This window comes from Vigna umbellata, chromosome 1, assembly GCF_029865625.1.
Source record: "Vigna umbellata cultivar VRB3 chromosome 1, Vumbellata_1.0, whole genome shotgun sequence".
In the NCBI taxonomy this organism is placed as follows: Eukaryota; Viridiplantae; Streptophyta; class Magnoliopsida; order Fabales; family Fabaceae; genus Vigna; species Vigna umbellata.
In genome coordinates this window covers 73,975,552-73,994,543 of record NC_142165.1, presented here as the reverse complement: position 1 = coordinate 73,994,543, position 18,992 = coordinate 73,975,552, and the positions used below count along the sequence as shown (strand labels likewise).

At 39.5% G+C, this 18,992-nt stretch overlaps 1 protein-coding gene and 1 pseudogene across 1 annotated transcript; both read right to left on the bottom strand.

Moving 5' to 3' along the window:
- Positions 1-6,153: 6,153 nt before the first annotated feature.
- LOC148206272 (uncharacterized) lies at positions 6,154-9,599 on the bottom strand (annotated as a pseudogene).
- A 1,839-nt stretch (positions 9,600-11,438) lies between these two features.
- LOC148206271 (uncharacterized) lies at positions 11,439-18,397 on the bottom strand. Its single transcript, XM_088113123.1, has 2 exons — positions 17,085-18,397; positions 11,439-11,512 (listed from the first exon to the last, which is right to left on the bottom strand). Exons 1-2 carry the CDS (start codon positions 18,247-18,249, stop codon positions 11,439-11,441), a joined length of 1,239 nt encoding a protein of 412 aa, XP_087969249.1. The 5' UTR covers positions 18,250-18,397.
- Between the last annotated feature and the right edge of the window lie 595 nt (positions 18,398-18,992).

The following is an 18,992-nucleotide window of genomic DNA, read 5'->3' as shown; positions in this document are numbered from 1 at the left end:
TTGCCTTCTTTCCTATAAAAAAATTGCTCAAAATCATGATTTTCAATTGCTGTTGATTGCGCTCATTAATAGGTCATTAATCGTTATTAAATACTTTTTAAAATTTTGTTATTAAAATGATTCGTAAGAGATAGGAAAATAATAGTTTGGTTGACTAATAAACTTTTACAACTATTTACTGGAGGTGGCATTCAATGTGGCATATCATTTCATGGTTTTATTTTCTAATTGTATCATGATATGACATGGTAACAACTTTTTTTAACAACTTTTTTGAAAATAGACTGTGTCATTATCTTATTGGTCCATATATTTGAAATAGACCAATCACAAGCTATCACACAGACGTTGTAAAAAAGTTGTCAAAAAAAAATTGTTAAAAAAATATTTTCCTTTCTATTTTTAAATAATACCTCCTAATTTCTATTTTTAAATTCCACCCTTGCAAGAGGGGAAAGTGAGTGAGGGCTTTTGTTTAAAATTAGGGTATTCTAGGTTTTTCAAATAAGGAATCTTATGAAATTCTTGAATTTTTAGATTTTCTTTTGGGCATTGATTGAGACTGAACTCGTCTCCCTTAACAACTGAAGAATCTCTTTATTTACCATCCTTCACGCTAAAAGCTTTAAGTATGTCATCAACATACAAAGCCCTTCCTTTTGAATATAATCTTTCACCCCAAGACAAACTTTATACCTCTCCATATCACCGTTAGAATCCCTTTTGGTCTTAACTTCATATATCTTAAAATTCAAATTTTTGTGATGAGTGCATATTTATGTCCACATTTATGCTTTAAAATTCAAATTTTTGATAGGATAATTGTGCTTAAATGATTGATTTTAAGTGAATTTGTGATGATTGAAATTGTTGGGTTTGGGAATTAAAGAGACGTAAAAAGTGAGTTTTAGCGCATAAAATATTCTTGGATGTTCTTACGTTTATTTGTGCAGGTGAAATTATAAGTTCTATTGGTCCAAATGGCAATTCAAGGCCCAAAATCAGATTTTATTTGGAAAATAATGTATAGATGGACCAAACAGGCAACTTTTACCCTTGCACCTCCCAATTTCCCTACATACACCCCTCTTCTCTTAAACAGGCCCAATACTAAGCCAAACAGTAACCATATTCTAAATACACCTCCTAAATTTACCTACCCATACCCTTCCTAAGTTAGACTCCACCAGATCATGCCACGTGTCTAAATCCTCCCCACACAGATCTAGCCAACCACATGCCGCCACATCAGCCCTAACCCATGAGCATCATCTTCCACCTTCTCCACAGAAACCCTAGCCGCCAATGCCGTAAGCCGCCGTTTCGCTTCCGCCGTACCATCCTCATCGCCGGCCAACTTCTTCTCCCTCCTTTCTCACCGGAAGCCCAACGTCACCACCACGCCACAACCTCCGTTCATCTTCTCCCTTCTCGGAACCAAATCGCGCCACCATCTCCATGCCGCCGTGAAGTCGCCGCGCACTCCTCCTCCTTCATCGCGACAGAGAGCGTCTCTTCTTCCTCGCCGTTGCCCAACCACCATGCCGCACCGCCAGACCATGAAGCGCAGCGCCGCAGATCGCAACCTTCAACGCACATCACCATCATCAGACCACGCTTCTCGCGCATCACCTACACTCAGAAAAACCACACAGCAAAACCCAATTCTTCCTTGCGAAATGGCGTCGTCGCACAGCAACCGTCGCGCTCCACGCCACTCGCGCCTTGCCACTACAGTACCACTATGCCACCGCCACGGTCTCACCTTCACCATGGTCTCGCCGTCACCACCATGAACCACGAGTGCGCCACCTTCTCAGAACCCAATCGCGCATCTCAATCGCAATTCGTGAACTTCTCGCGAGTTCCATCTTCTTCGCACCGCCTCCATCACCGCCGCATAATTCCGGACTCCGCCACTTCTAGTAACTTGCACTTGGAAGGAGGAAAACCCAGAAAAACCAGATTCACAGAAGGCGAGCTCGAACAACGATGCAGGAAGAGGCACAGGAGCTCCCTTTCCCCAATCTGAAACCCTAATTTTGGGTGGGAAAGGGGATGACACATGTCAGTCTCCCATTGACTGCGAAAAACTGGTCAAACAGAATTGATTATGGTCAACTAAGGGGTTCAGTTGCAATTTTAGGAAATTCAGCTGGGGCTAAAATGCAGATAAAAGAAATTTCAGGGTATTTGTGCAATTTTGGAAATTCAGAAAAGCTAAAAGATAAAATTCAGTTGTTGAATTAATTTAATTTGGGAATATCAACAGAAAATATCTTCAAAATAATGTTATAATTATCTAAATCTTTTAGTTATTTGGAAGATATAAGATAAAAGATTCTATCAACTGAATACTTATAGTCCAAGCCCAATCAAGCTCTATATAAAGAGACCCAAGGACTTCACTTAATTCATTCTCTCATACTCCTTTCACTTTTCTTTCATCTTGTATTCAACTCCATTCATGGAGAGCTAAGCATCTAGGGCTATTCTGTTGTAATTCCATGACGGATTCTGAGGTTACGTTCAGTTAATGCAATTGTTTACTTTGGTTATTGATTTAAGTTGTTCTCTCTATGTCTTTCATCTCTCTATCTTGTTAAAAGCAAAGATTTTTGCATCATAATGTGTTTGAATCTACATGCATATTGATTATATAAGTTCTAAGGTTTCTAGGTTTAATTGAGAATTTACTTTGATTTAATTTAGGAACTTTCATATGATTAAATGGTTTTTACTATCAATTGAGAATGTACTTTGGTTAATTAGTAATAATTTCATCTATAATCAATTGAGAATTTACTTTGATTGATTAGCTTTTAATTTGCTTACGAGATTTAAGAATAGACATGATTAAACACAATAAAATTTGATTGAGAATGTACTTTGGTTGAATTTATTGTGAATAATCTAGAAATGTTTTGCATTTGATTGAGAATTTACTTTGGTTAAATGCATGATCGCCCTCAAATTAATTAAGAATGTACTTTAATTAATTTGAAACTTAAACAATAATCAATTGAACAATTATCCGTGAATAACCGATGATGAATCTATCTTGGAAAAGCAGTGGAATTAGCCTATTTCATCGTAACTGTTTTTAAGTTTCTTATTTGTTCTTTAAACATTCTTAAACCATTACTTTTATTCATAAGCATTGCATTCATAAGAATCAGATATTCGAAAGCAATTCCGTGTTCGTTGGGAGACGACTCAGGGTTACTTTAACCCTATCTACTTTATTGAATACTACTTGGCAATACTGAAGTTGCCTTGAAAAGTAGTATTAATTTGATAGCTTCAACGACAGCCTGTCACCCTTCCTTTTGAATATAATCTTTCACCCCAAGACAAACTTTATACCTCTCCATATCACCATTAGAATCCCTTTTGGTCTTAACTTCATATATCTTAAGCGCCAATCCAAGTTACACTTTTTACACTATTATAACTGCTACTGGATAACATGATGGAGGGACTACAAATGATAATCATTGGGTGAACAATAAATATGTAAAGCAATGGATAACATCTTGGGTGTATTGTTTAACTTGTTTAAAGTCATATTGTTGGATAAATAAAATTGACAAGAATATTTTTATATAATTTGCACATTATTATTTTTACACGTGACATTTCATTAGGAGTGTTACAGTTTGAGTCATAAGTAATGTTGAAAATACTTGTGTAATATAATTTATTATAGTTGAACCCTTTTAGGTTCTCTTAAAGGGGAAGTGAACTTAGACCATCTTGAGTGAACCTATAAAACAAGTCTTCATTATATTGCATCTGTTATGTGCTTATATTGCAGTAGAACTTATCTGGTTTCGTAGGGATGGTCACAATATTGAGATGGAGAGAGAGAAGGAGGCTACCCCATGCGTGAAGAAATAGGACTTCTCCCTACACCACCACATTCCTCATTTACCCTTCATTTATTTTTGTTAGAATATGATGTTGGGGCAATATTTGATTAGAAAAAAATTCAATCAATTTAATACTATAGGTAGCTTGGAAACATTTACAAGTTCAGCTTGTGCTACTTCCATGGGAAAATTTGCAGCTTGATATTCATTACACCTTGTATTTCTCTTCCCTTTTACTTTTGGACTTGCTAGAACTGTTTGTTTGCTTGATTTCCATTTTAATTATGAACTTCTTGAGGATTTAGTTATCTCATCCTTAAATTTGATAACCTCTTTAATATCAATGGCTTTGAACTTTGTGACCACCTAAAGACTTGTATTGTTGTTTTGGATATAGTTAGCCAAGGCTTTAGAACATGAGTTAGCCAAGGCTTTAGAACATGACTTGGTCACTTGTCTAATATTCTGATAGTTAGTATGATATTTAGTTCAATATATGTATTAATGCTACAGGAGGAAATAAATTCACCAATTTAAGGTTGAATGCTTTTTTAATTAGGTTTAATAGGTTTGGAGGTCCCTATATTTGCGGGCTCGTTTCAATTGGGTCCTCCAATTTTGGAAGTGATCAATTAGGTCTCTAATTTGGTCAATTTGATTCAATAATAGCATTTTCGTTAAATGAGGTTAACGACGTTAACTTTTTTAACAAGTGGCAAGTTGAGGCATCCAGGTGGCACCGTTTTAGCCGTATAGGTGTATTTTTAACATTTTTAAATTATTGACAAATAAAATAAAAGCAGAATAATGAATAAATGAATTTTAGAAATATAATTATAACTCATTAAACCAAAACAATGTTTCCTATTTTGGGGTCAGGTAGCTCGTGTTTGGAAAATTGGGGAAATCTGCGAAATTGGGGAAATTAGAGAAATTAGGGCTCATCCTTGTATTTGAAGGTCAAATCCCTAAATTAAAACTGTGTGATAGGAGGTCGAGGTTGTAGTTCTACGACGTGGCTGGGTGTAGTGCTTGTGGTTGTTGTTGTTCGAAGACGATGTCGAAGGAGCACTCTTGCTATTCATCGAGTTGCAGTGCCAGGCGGAAGGAAAATGGTACGTCTTCACCGATCTGCTACTGTGGTCAAAGTTGTGTGGTGAGAACTGCCAAAACTACGAAGAATCGGGGCAAGCAATGTTGGGGATGCTCCAAGTATAAGGTATGTTAGATTCAACTCAACCTAATTAAGTTGTGGTACTGTTTGTGAGAACAAGGTGGTACTCCCTAATTAAGTTGAATGTTGTCTTTACAGAATGGTGGTGAAAAAAGTGGTTGCAACTTCTTCAAATGGTGCAATGATATTGGTGGTGACGAAAGGGGTAGCTTCTTCAACAGTGAAGGAAACAAAGAAACTTTGGTGAAGAGTGAAGACATGGATAGTACTAGGAAAATGATAGTGAATTTACAAAAATCAGTTTTCATTGCTCAAAAGTGGATGAAGGTGTTGATGTTGTTGGTGTCTGTTTTATGTGTAATACAGATAGTTTTAGTTTCAATGTTGATGAGGAAGGGATGATTTCTTGTAACTCTGTTGTAGGTTTGGTCTGTTGTAATGAAATTAATGAAATGAATGAAATGGAAGAGTTGTTATAAATCCAGTCCATATATTGTGTACAAAATTACTGCTAAATCACAACATTGTTATAATGCTAAATCATCTTTATAGAATAAGCAATTTCAATTTATGTTGACAAGACGCAAGATAGCCGAAGCACAAAGACAATCTCAGTGGCACGAGGGTGAGTGTGAGGAGGGTTTAAACTTAAAGAAAACATATCCTGTTCAGACCACAGATACATTGCTGAGATATTATTGGCTTCAGCTCTACTTCTGAGAGCTTTGAGTTATGAGCTGCTAACATTTTAAATTAGACTCATCAAGTTAAGTAGTTTGCTTTCGATAAAAGGGGGCAACCATGGAAAAATTGGTTACAGGAAGCTAAACACAAAGATAACAAAAACTTCTTAAAGAACTCATCACTGCAAACACAGGAAGCTAAAGACAAAACTTCTTAAATAACAAAAGCTTACAGCAAACTGGTATGAATCATTCCATAAAAGCAAAGATAACATTCCATTAAAACAAAGATAACATTACATCAAACTGGTATGAATCACAAAAGGTTCAACATCAGAATTTTTTACATCATTACAAGGTACAAAAAACGACTGCTGCAAGAAGTTTTGTTTTCAACATCAGAATTTTTTACATCACTACATCATTAAGGCTGATTTGATGAATGTATGTTTTCTTCATTTGTTGGGTTGCTTTGTTGTGTTTGGTCAGGGTTGACTTCACCATCTTGGGTTGATTTCTGGCAAGAAGTTCTGTGGTGACCCAGCTCCTTACAAATGCCACATCTTTTATGCATACCACCCTTCCTCATTCTTGTTTCATCCCTGACTAACTCCCATTCCTGCAACCTTCTTTTCTTCTTGGGCCTCCCTGACAATATTCTCTTATTTGGAGGGAGCACATCATTATATGGGGTAATTTGCGACATATTCTGACCATTAATTGGATACACAATGGAAGAGTACATTTCTTCATATGTTGACTTCCTAAAACAAAATGGGATGAAGCCATCTGCATCTAAATTCAGAAACTTCATAACAGCCAACGCATGACAACATGGTTATGATTGGCTTTGACCTTGTATGCAACAATACACTATTGAATGCCTCTGACATGTTGTTTACCAAAGTATCACACTTAGCAGTGGTGGTAAACCTTGATCGTGACCAGTATCTACATTTCAAGAGATTAGGAAATATGGGTATCACATTCTGCCACTTCCACAACTATGAATTGAATCATATTTCAAGAGATTAGGAAATATCATCATACCTGGGAGGAATTTTTATAAGGTATTTGAAGGCCTCGAGGTTCACTTCCTTTAATTTTGTCATTTCGGTTTCCCAGGCTTGTGGATGAGTTGTTGTAGCTGCCTTCCACATCATCCGCTTTAGCTGCTTTGAAGGGAATTTTTTCTTGAAATTTGTGTAAAGGTGCCTAACACAAAACCGATGATCAACTGTAGGGAGCACTTCTTCAAAAGCTTGCATTAAGCCCTGTAATTTGAAATTGACAGTGTTGTTAAAGGTCTCATATCAATAATAATGAAAATTAACATACGTATTTAACAATAAAGGGCATGTGAATAACCTTTTGTTGATATGATATGAATGTCAATGATGCATGTACTGCCTCCCCACCAATGTCTTCAACCACAAGTTCCAGAAACCATTTCCATGTTTCTTTATTCTCTACTTCCACAATGGCATATGCTAGAGGTAGCATCTGGTCATCGCCTCTTGCAATAGCAGTTAGCAATTCACCACCATATTTACCTTTTAAAAAAGCACCATCCAGCCCTATAATTGGCCTGCAGGACACAAAACTGTCCTTGCAGGCCTTAAGACAAACATAGAACCTCTTGAAAATATGGCCATCGACATTCTCTTCCACTTCCACCTTCACTTTGGATCTAGGATTACGAGCTAAGAGCTCATTCACATAATCATATATCCTTTTATATTGTTCTTTGAAACACCCATCTACATGGTCTGAAGTAATGGACTTTGCTCTAAAAGCCATGGATCTAGATACACCAACATTCCACTTTCTACTTATCTTGTCACGAATTTCCCCTACCTTGACTTTGGGATTTTCTCTCACGGTTTTCTCCAACCTCTTACTCAGCCATTTTGAATTAAGTAATTTGACTTTGTACTCTCTACTACAAGTGTGATTGTCAACAATAGTCCTTAATTGTCACGTTCGTACTGCATTTATATAACCACAATATGCCATCCAGGGGCACTTTCCTTTAGCACCCATACACTTCACTCTAATTCTCTTCTTATCATTTTTAACACATGTTAGATTTCTCCCATTTTCTACTGCATATGTTTTTATGGCATCCAAAATATCTTGCTTGTTAGCAAAATAAGTGCCCAAATCCCACTTGTAATCCACCATTGTTTTACGCATACTAAATGTTACAAACTTTCCATAACTTTCTTCCTCATCATCTTCTCCATCACTTTCTCCTCCACTAAGCAATTCTTCTGATTCCCAATTATCATCAGACAGACCTCTATCATTGTCAGTATTTATACCATCCTCAACATCATTATCGGAAATACGAGTCTGTGATGGTCCATCATCTTGCACATCAACTGAAATTTCACCAAACCAATTCCCAACTCCATGCCCTACCTCTTCTTGGATATCACAGTCAACTAGGTCATCCATACTAGGAACATCCACATTGCAATCAACATTGGCATCCTCACCACTGCAACTCCAACTATGAACATTAACATCATCTCTTTCAGACTCACCCACATCACATTCAACTTCAATTTGACCTTCTACAACATCATCTCTTTCGGACTCACCCACATCACATTCAACTTCAATTTGACCTTCTACAACATCATCTCTTTCGGACTCACCCACATCACATTCAACTTCAATTTGACCTTCTACAACATCATCTCTTTCGGACTCACCCACATCACATTCAACTTCAATTTGACCTTCTACAACATCATCCCTTTCGGACTCACCCACATCACATTCATCTTCAATTTGACCTTTTACAACATCATCTCCCTCAACTCTTTCTTCTGAAACAGGAACTTCATACTCATCATCACCTACCTCCTGACACTCATCATGAACTTGTTCACACTCACCATCATCACTATCATGCATCACAGGTTGAACTTCTTCTTCACCTATATTATGTGGAACATTTTCTAACAAGTGTACGATCTCAGGTTCACACACTGTGTGAACAACAAATAAATGAACTTCTCCATTTAGCCTAGCTAAGTTCATCATGTGCATGGCTCCTCTATCATCAGACAAAGCCTCTAACCTATCATCTAATACAAAACCCCCCTACACAATACCACAACTTCTTAAATCCATCATATCCAAGTCCTTTTACTACACTGACTATAATGAAGTAACTCCACACGTCTGGGTCAAAAGACAGAGTTGTACTTTCCCCCTCATACTTAAGTGGCCCATCGTTTATGAAGTGACCTCCATGGTGGAAAACAACTTCAAAATGATCCTCCATGTAATACACTATAACAGTATATATCCTATAAAATAATAAGACGACAATACAACAAAAATTATATAAAATTAGAAGCAGGACAAGGAAACACAGGGACAAACTACAACATAACTTAAACAAAAGAAAAAGCACAAGAAAAAAACATGGGGGACCACATTGCAACACCAATATAAAGCAAAACAACAATTAGGGTCTACTACGACACTTCAAACATGGAGGACCACTTTCAACAACAATTTCAAGAACAACATAAATAACACACTACCACACCACTTCAAACATGGGGGACCACGACTAACCATGCATCATTGTCAAAAATATACAAAGAAGTAAACATTTACTAACCTGGACACGTGCTACACCTCCAACGACCTTCGCGAAACTCTTCCACGTGATTCACCGCCAAAAATTACCTGCTTCTAGTCAAAACCACCGATAGATCACTACAATTTTATACAACGAAAGCTTATGTCTAACTAATTTCTCACGCAAAAGCGATGCTCCCCAAATGCCAGCACAATGCCATTTCTAGCAACGAACCCTAAGTTCGCAGATTTCCCCAATTTCTCAAACACAAGCTACCTGACCCCAAAATAGGAAACATTGTTTTGGTTTAATGAGTTATAATTATATTTCGAAAATTCATTTATTCATTATTCTGCTTTTATTTTATTTGTCAATAATTTAAAAATGTTAAAAATACACCTATATAGCTCAAACGGTGCCACCTGGATGCCTTAGCTTGCCACCTGTTAAAAAAGTTAACGTTGTTAGCTGCATTTAACGAAAATGCTATTATTGAATCAAATTGACCAAATCAGAGACCCAATTGATCACTTCCAAAATTGGAGGACCCAATTGAAACGAACCCGCAAATATAGGGACCTCCGAACCTATTAAACCTTTTAATTATTGTCTCTCTCTCCTAGCATTAAGCAACATATATGAATTCTATTTGTCTAGTCTTTGCTGCTTGGAATTTTGACTTTGATTAGTTTAGATCACCAAGGATTTAACATCAATTTTTTTCCCTTTCTTCCTAACCTTGGTATTATCTTCAAGTTGAAAATAGTTTAATACTTGGTTTTTTAGCTCATTCATGTGATTATGTGATTTGGACAATTAATGAACAAATTTATATTGTAGATCGTTTTACTGTGGTTATGATATTGTGTTGTTGTTAGTATAACTATCTAAGGAGTAATCATGACAAATCATTGACTTTAATATTACTGATAGATTTACTTTTTCTTTTGAAAAGATTTATTTAGAAAGAGATTATATATATTTAACATTAGTCAATCCCATATAAAAAATTGACATGATTTTTAATATAAAATCTCGATACTTGAATTTATAACTTTTTTTCTTATATGATATTTACTTTTGTCATCTCTACTTAATTATTTACAACAAATAATAATATGAATATAAGTGTAAAACAAAATCAATGTAAAAAAGAACAAAGAATTATTATGAACAAGAACAAATATTTAATTTTCAAAAAAGAAAATTTCAATTGGTTTGAGGTTTTTGTTATTTCTCTACGACAATATGATTAACTATATAAATTTATAGCAATATATAAAAATTTCAATACTTCTCTTATAATTTTTTCTTTAACATATTTTTAAAAATTATTTAATTGAAAATTGCATTGAAAATAATTTTTTTATTCATATAATTGATTTTATCTATATTTTTTGATAATTCGTCTCGCATAGTAATATAGGTGTAATCACAACAACTCTATAGATAAATCTATTATGCAAATTATTTTATTAATGGTGTCTCTTCCATTCATATAGGCAGAACAACCATACTTCCTTACTTCAGTGTGAGGAGGTTGTGGCAGAGTGGCTGAAGACGACCTACATTGGCAGAGTGATTACTGCAATGGCTGGCTAAGTACTTTCCATGATGAATTCATAGAGATATGCAAAAAGCTTTATGCCAAACAACATTTTCAGTCCTTTCAAAAAGAAAAAGAAGGTTGCATTGCATCATACTTACATTTTCTACATTAATCAACAAATCATAAACAGATCCCACCTCACCAATTTATTTTGTCATATGGCTTGTTAGGGATGTTGATGTCAGCTAGTGTGACATCCCAAAAATACAGTAATAAAACCATATAATTGAAAAATCACTTAAATAATAATTCAGCACAGTTTTTACTAAACATAACGAACGCTCAAGGACGAACGTCCTTGAGTACAGTCTTACAATAACAAAGAACGAACGCACACAACCGTACGTCCATACATAAGGTTTCAAATTTAAAGTCGAACATACATAAATCTGACCGAACGGTTTACAAATGAAATACCGAACGTTCGTAACAAAATGAAAACATAAGGTGGTCGAACGACCAATAAATCCCATCACTACGCTACCAGCCGAGCGTCTCACTGCTCGATCTTCACCTCAACGTCCACCAAGTTCTCTTCGTTCAGTGCCTCTCCCAAACGCTCGTCTCCTTCTGCTCACATCCACGCAGATGATCATTGCAATGACAAGACGGACGTACAAGGACAATGGACAACACAAGGAAAACGAAAGGGTAAGCTTATGTAATTTAACTGATGCAACAACATATAAATCATGTATACAGTTCATCACAAACATACACATCAACGCACGCATCACACGACTGACCGTCCGGACTGTATGAATCTGCGTAGTTACAGGCGTTCACGCACCCGGGTGGTGTGGTAACTGGCATCCTCATCAGCTGCCACCCGAGGTTAATCCATCCGTCCAAAGTACCCCTAAGGACGAGGACCTCCTGCCATTCCCACGCATGACGTGCCCCCTCTATGTGAGGACGAACACTCACGGAATATCAGGATTGAACAGCCAGCATTAACTTCCCACAGTCATACTTTACAATTTCTCAAACTCTCAATCAGGAGTCGTTCCAACCCGGAACGCTCATTCAAAACCATAATATTCTTTGCAGCTCAAATAACATTCATCATTTATTTTCCATCATTTCACAACCGTTTTCATCATTAATAGGATGACCATCAAAAACCGTACGTTCTGCATACTGAGAACAAACGCTGTGAGCGAGAGCAAAAGACGCTAGTTAAGATTCAAGAACGAACGACCCAGATTTGTAGAATAGGACGATCGTCCTTTATCAGGTCAATCAGTTTAATGGACGGACGTTTAAAGACTTCCAGGGAATGTTTTTCTTTATAAAATTTATCACACTGAACCCACTGCCAGTCAATGACCGAACGTGGCAAATCTGAAGTGGACGTACGCTATTTCAATAAAACCGAACACCAAACATAACGAGCACTCAGTAAAAGACCGAGCCCCATCTTTAGAACGAACGCCAATTTCAAAACCGAGCACCATTTGGACGAACGCTCAGTTCAAAACCGAGCCTCATTAGGACGAACGCTCAGTGTGAGACCGAGCCCCAATTTGAGCGAGCGTTCGGTAGAAGACCGAACACCATTTTGAGCGAGCGCTCGTTATGGACCAAACACCATTTAGAACGAGCGTTCGGTAAAAGACCGAACACTCCTAAGTACGAACGTCAGGTGTGAGACCGAACGTTTATAACCTTAAAATAATAGATTTTACGAACGAAAATGAAACATTTCAAACATACCAAATACAACAAAGCTTGGCCGAACGCTCAAGAAGACAGTGGAACATGAGGACGCTCGTCCTCGACCAGGGATCATTCCAAATGAACGAATCCCATTCTTCACTATTAAAAAGGGAGACCGAACGGTCAAAGACCGTTCAGCACGAACGTCCAATATGAAGGGAAAGTCTCTTTCAATTCATTTACATTCCAGTTCATTTCTCATTCAAATCTCATAAATTTTCCATTCGTTCATATCAAAATTTCATACTACCCATAACATCAAAACTCAGGTATTTCATGCATTACATCAACGAACGTCCATGCATATCAGTCACAGTAAACATCATGCATCATACTCATCCAATCAAAGAAACGAACGTTCATACGATACACATATATCATACATCATGCATTGCTTTCATACAGTCAAATAACGAACGTTCACATAGCATATATCAAATCAGTTAAATTAAATAAGCTTCCCTTACCTGGAAATGACGAACGTTCACAGACGCACACAATTTCTCCTTTCCACTACAAATCCCCCGCTCGTCAACGCTCGCTAAATCAAGCAGTTCAGTTTCTCCAGACGAACGTTTCCTCTGGAATGCATGACGCCGAGCGTCCTTCAACGGTGCAGGAATGCTATACGGAGGAGGGTAACGGTGGTTCTTAGAGAGAAGGTGCAGAGAGTGAAGAGACAAGGAGGAGAGACTTGGATTCTTAGGAATGAAAAGTGGTGTGCGTGCAGAGGGTGGAGGATTTATCAGAATCTCAGATCTGTTTTTCCACCTTGCCAGCGTACGTTCCCACTGCCAGCGCACGTTCCCACTGCCAGCCTTCTGCCAACGCACGTTCCCACTGCTTTTTGACTAAATTTCACGCGCATGGTTGGCGTCCGTTAGCGGATGTCAGACGCTGCTGTCTCCACGTGCGTCGCTGAGGTGGCGCGCTCTCAGGCTGCCACGTTTTTTTTTTTTTTTTTTTTTTTTTTTTTTTTTTTTTTTCTGAGGCCTGACATTCCCCCCAACTACAAAAATTTTCGTCCTCGAAAATTAAGACGTACTCTCAAACAGACGGGGATACAAATCCTTCATGGCATCTTCCACTTCCCATGTAGAGTCGCCCGTCTTTTCATCCCAGACGACCTTCACCAATCTGACTGGTTTCCCCTTGTAGTATTTGGTGTTGCTATCTTCAATGCGTACCGGCTGCATCTCCAACGTACGATCTTGACGAAGACGAATATCTTCTAACTCTAATATGTGAGAAGGGTCGGATACGTACTTCCGAAGTTGAGAAACGTGGAAGACTGGATGCAAGTTTGATAACTGAGGCGGCAAAGATAACTCGTACGCAACTGGCCCGATCTTCCTCAAGATCTGATAAGGTCCGATGAACTTGGGAGACAACTTCTTGGGTCGAATGGCTCTCCCCACTCCAGTGGTTGGATGTAGTCTGAGGAAGACGTGATCTCCAGCATCGAACTCCAATGGCCTTCTTCTTTTGTCAGCGTATGACTTCTGTCTGCTCCGAGATGCCTTCAGCCTTTCTTGAATCAACTTCACCTTCTCAGTCGTCTGCTGAATGAGCTCTGGTCCTGTTAACACTCTTTCCCCTTCCTGAAACCAACACAAAGGCGTTCGACACTTTCTCCCATACAGAGCTTCAAAGGGAGCCATTCCTATGCTGGCTTGGAAACTGTTGTTGTAGGTGAACTCTACCAAAGGTAAGACTTCATCCCAAACGCCCATGTGATCTAGAACACACGTCCTCAATAAGTCTTCAAGCGTCTGGATGGTCCTCTCGGACTGACCGTCCGTCTGAGGATGATAAGCCGAACTCATGTGGAGTTTGCTACCGAGCTCGCTTTGTAACGATTGCCAAAACCGAGAGGTAAACCTTGTGTCTCGGTCTGAAACAATGCTAGACGGAACTCCATGTAGACGAACGATTTCCTTGATGTAAAGCTTAGCCAGGTTCGTCATGGACATCTTCAGATTGACGGCTAAGAAATGAGCACTCTTCGTTAGTCGATCCACAATTACCCACACGGAATCATGATTCCTGACAGTTCGAGGTAAGTGGGTCACGAAGTCCATCGCAATGCCGTCCCACTTCCATTCCGGAATCTCTAACTGCTGAAGCAGACCGCCAGGTCTCTGGTGTTCAGCCTTAGCTCGTTGGCACGTTAAGCATGATGCCACAAAACGTGCTACATCACTCTTCATTCCCGGCCACCAGAAAGATTTCCTGAGGTCTTGATACATCTTAGTCATACCAGGGTGTATGCTAAGACGACTATGATGACCTTCCTCAAGAATAATTCGCTTCAGCTCGCCATCATTAGGAACGCACGTCCTACCCATGTAGCGTAAGAGACCGTCCGTTCCAGTGTTGAATTCCTTGGCCTGATCTGTACCGAGTGCGTTCAAGATCTTCACCAACTCTTCGTCTTCTCGCTGCTTTATTCTAATCCGGTCAAATACGTCACTGGAGATTCTAAGAGTACAGCATTTAATAACATTCGGTTCCAAGTCGAACTGTAACCTTAGATCTCTAAAGCTCTCTACCAAACTTAACTCTCGGACCATCATGGAGGAGACGTGAACTACCTTTCTGCTTAAAGCGTCTGCTACAACATTTGCTTTTCCCGGATGGTAAAGTAGTTCAAAGTCATAGTCCTTCAAGAACTCCAGCCAACGTCTCTGTCTCATATTCAACTCCTTTTGATCAAAAAGGTACTTGAGACTTTTATGATCACTGAACACTTGGAAAGTTGATCCATACAAGTAGTGCCTCCAAATCTTCAAAGCAAAGACGACCGCTGCTAATTCCAGGTCGTGAGTTGGGTAGTTCTTCTCGTGAACCTTCAGTTGCCGAGAAGCGTAAGCAACCACCCTCTTTTCTTGCATGAGTACACAGCCCAAACCCTGATGAGACGCGTCACAATATACCATGAAGGGTTTAGCCGTGTCAGGTATGACCAGTACTGGGGCGCTTGTTAACTTATTCTTCAATTCCTGGAAACTTCTTTCACACCGATCGGTCCAAGCGAACGGTTGATCCTTTCTGGTCAGCTGAGTAAGCGGAGCTACTATTTTGGAAAATCCTTCAATGAACCGTCTATAGTATCCCGCGAGTCCCACAAAACTACGAACCTCGGTAACTGAGCGTGGACTCTCCCATTCCAGTATTGCTCTTACTTTAGCCGGATCCACTGAGATTCCTTCAGCTGAAACCACATGTCCCAAGAATGGTACTTCCTTCATCCAGAATTCACATTTAGAGAATTTGGCATATAACTCCTTTTCTCTTAGCACGCCTAGAACGATCCTCAAGTGATCCTCATGCTCTTCATAGCTTTTGGAGTAGACAAGAATGTCATCAATGAAGACGACTACGAACTTGTCTAGATACGATCTGAAGATACGATTCATGTAGTCCATAAATATTGCTGGGGCGTTTGTCACACCGAACGGCATTACTACATACTCGTAGTGTCCGTATCGAGATCGGAAGGCTGTCTTCTGGATGTCTTCTTCCTTCACCCGAATCTGATGATATCCCGACCGTAAATCAATCTTTGAAAATATGACCGCGCCATGTAATTGATCTAGTAGGTCGTCTATCCGAGGCAAAGGGTACTTGTTCTTGATAGTCAGTTTGTTTAACTGCCTATAATCAATGCAGAGACGAGAGCTACCATCCTTCTTCTTCACTAAGAGTACCGGCGCTCCCCAAGGTGATGCGCTAGGTCTGATAAACTGTTTATCCATTAATTCTTCAATCTGTTCCTTGAGTTCAGCTAACTCTGCTGGCGACATCCGATAAGGTGCAATAGAGATAGGTCCAGCATTCGACATTAAGTTGATAGTAAATTCCACCTCGCGTGGAGGAGGTAATCCAGGCACTTCATCAGGAAATACATCAGGGAATTCATCCACGACTGATCGTCCTCCATTCGATTTACTAGACGGTCGCTCATGATTCAAATCTTCAATTCGTTCGTCTGAATGCGTCATGATCAGAAAACAACTGGCACCATCTCCGATGTCTTCTTTCAATTGACCGAGCGTCACAGATAGATCCACTTCATACTCGTCTGGAAACACCAATTCCTTTGCACCGCAATCTATGAGAATGCGATTGGCAGCCAGCCAATCCATTCCTAAGATTACTTCTAAATCTTTCAAGGGTAGACAGATGAGATTCACTTTATAATTTCGCCCCTCAACCTCTATAGGACACTTAACACATACAGTAGACGTCCTAACCTCACCAGCCGCTGGGGTTGATACTACCAAGTCGAACTGCATCTCGCGTTCGGCTAATCCCAATTTCTCAACACACGCCTTCGAAATGAAGGAGTGTGTTGCCCCCGAATCATACAACACACAAACAGGCATTCCAAACAACAAACAAGTACTGGTGACGAGCGTACCTGAGTTGGCAGCTTCGGCGCCCGTGATCGCATACACTCGACCAACAGCTTGTGCTCGTCCACCCCGATCCTGTTGCATCCTCCCGGCATTTGGCGGCCTCATTGCCGCTCGTCCGCCCATTCTACACTCACGTTCTATATGACCATTTCTTCCACAACGAGTGCAGGACTTCACTCCCAATAACTGAGGGCAAGACGACCGGTAGTGTGGTCCTCCGCATTGGAAACACTTGACTGATCCGTGCTGTCCAGACTGGCCACCAACAACCATAGCCTGGGAATTAGATGGTTGTGCTGGGCGAGCATATGGCAACCTGTTCCGATTCAGATTAGGCCTGGACATGATTGGCCCTCTAGTTGGTTGTTGCTGTTTCTTCAGTCGTTCTACTTCAGCCATATTTTTCTCTAACACTTTTGCTCTCTCAACCATGGCAGGAAAAGACTTAATGCAAAGGCTGGAGATTAGTACCTTCAGATCACTTCTCAGCCCATTTTCAAACTTCCGGCACTGCCACACTTCACTGGTAGCCATGGTATTGAAACGGACCAAGTGCTTGAACCTGTTAGTGTACTCAGAAACAGACATATTGCCCTGCACCAACTGGAGAAACTCTACTTCTTTGCCGAAACGGACACTGTCCGGGAAATACTCCTCATAAAATTTTTCCTTGAACACTTCCCAGGAAATAAGGCTTTCAGCTTCTGTTAGTATCATCTTAACGCTTGTCCACCAGTGACTTGCCTCCCCAGTCAGCAGATACTCAGTATATGCTAACCTGTTGTCTTCTGGACATCGCTTGGCATTGTAGATCTGCTCCATGTCCCTTATCCACTGATCAGCTTCGTCAGGAAGGCATTTCCCATCAAACTTTGCAGGACGATGCTGCAAGAAATTTTCCAAACTCCACTCAGCCGGATGAGTAGTGTTTGAAGCAGATGCTCCTGGCATACCCCTAGTAGCTGCAAGAATCTCCATCAGCTGCCTCTGAGTCATTTCAGAATTAGCGCGAGCAGCTTCGAGATTTTGTGAATTAGTCGCGTTTTGTTGCATCAGAACAGCATTCTGCTCTTGTAGCCTTTCGATCACCGATTCCAACAATCTGGTGTTGTTGGGCACATCATGTTCATTGGTCTGTGGTGGAGGAGGAGGAAGTCTAGGTGCCATTGACTCTTTGGAACGGAGAAAAGAACGAACGTTAGTCCTGTTCAAAGAGTCGAAAATAACTCATTAAACGCAATTTAAGCACACAGCAAAAACACAGTGTACTCATAACCTACAGTGTCCTTAAAAGAACAAAACTGCTCTGATACCACTAATGTGACATCCCAAAAATACAGTAATAAAACCATATAATTGAAAAATCACTTAAATAATAATTCAGCACAGTTTTTACTAAACATAACGAACGCTCAAGGACGAACGTCCTTGAGTACAGTCTTACAATAACAAAGAACGAACGCACACAACCGTACGTCCATACATAAGGTTTCAAATTTAAAGTCGAACATACATAAATCTGACCGAACGGTTTACAAATGAAATACCGAACGTTCGTAACAAAATGAAAACATAAGGTGGTCGAACGACCAATAAATCCCATCACTACGCTACCAGCCGAGCGTCTCACTGCTCGATCTTCACCTCAACGTCCACCAGGTTCTCTTCGTTCAGTGCCTCTCCCAAACGCTCGTCTCCTTCTGCTCACATCCACGCAGATGATCATTGCAATGACAAGACGGACGTACAAGGACAATGGACAACACAAGGAAAACGAAAGGGTAAGCTTATGTAATTTAACTGATGCAACAACATATAAATCATGTATACAGTTCATCACAAACATACACATCAACGCACGCATCACACGACTGACCGTCCGGACTGTATGAATCTGCGTAGTTACAGGC

What these genes read in the sequence shown, in the direction of transcription:
- LOC148206271 (XM_088113123.1), bottom strand. Translation starts at nt 18,249, where the DNA reads ATGGCACCTAGACTTCCTCCTCCTCCACCACAGACCAATGAACATGAT. An exon ending in CGCCGAAGCTGCCAACTCAG is followed by an intron (nt 11,513 to 17,084) that starts GTACGCTCGTCA and finishes GGATGTGAGCAG; the next exon opens with AAGGAGACGAGCGTTTGGGA.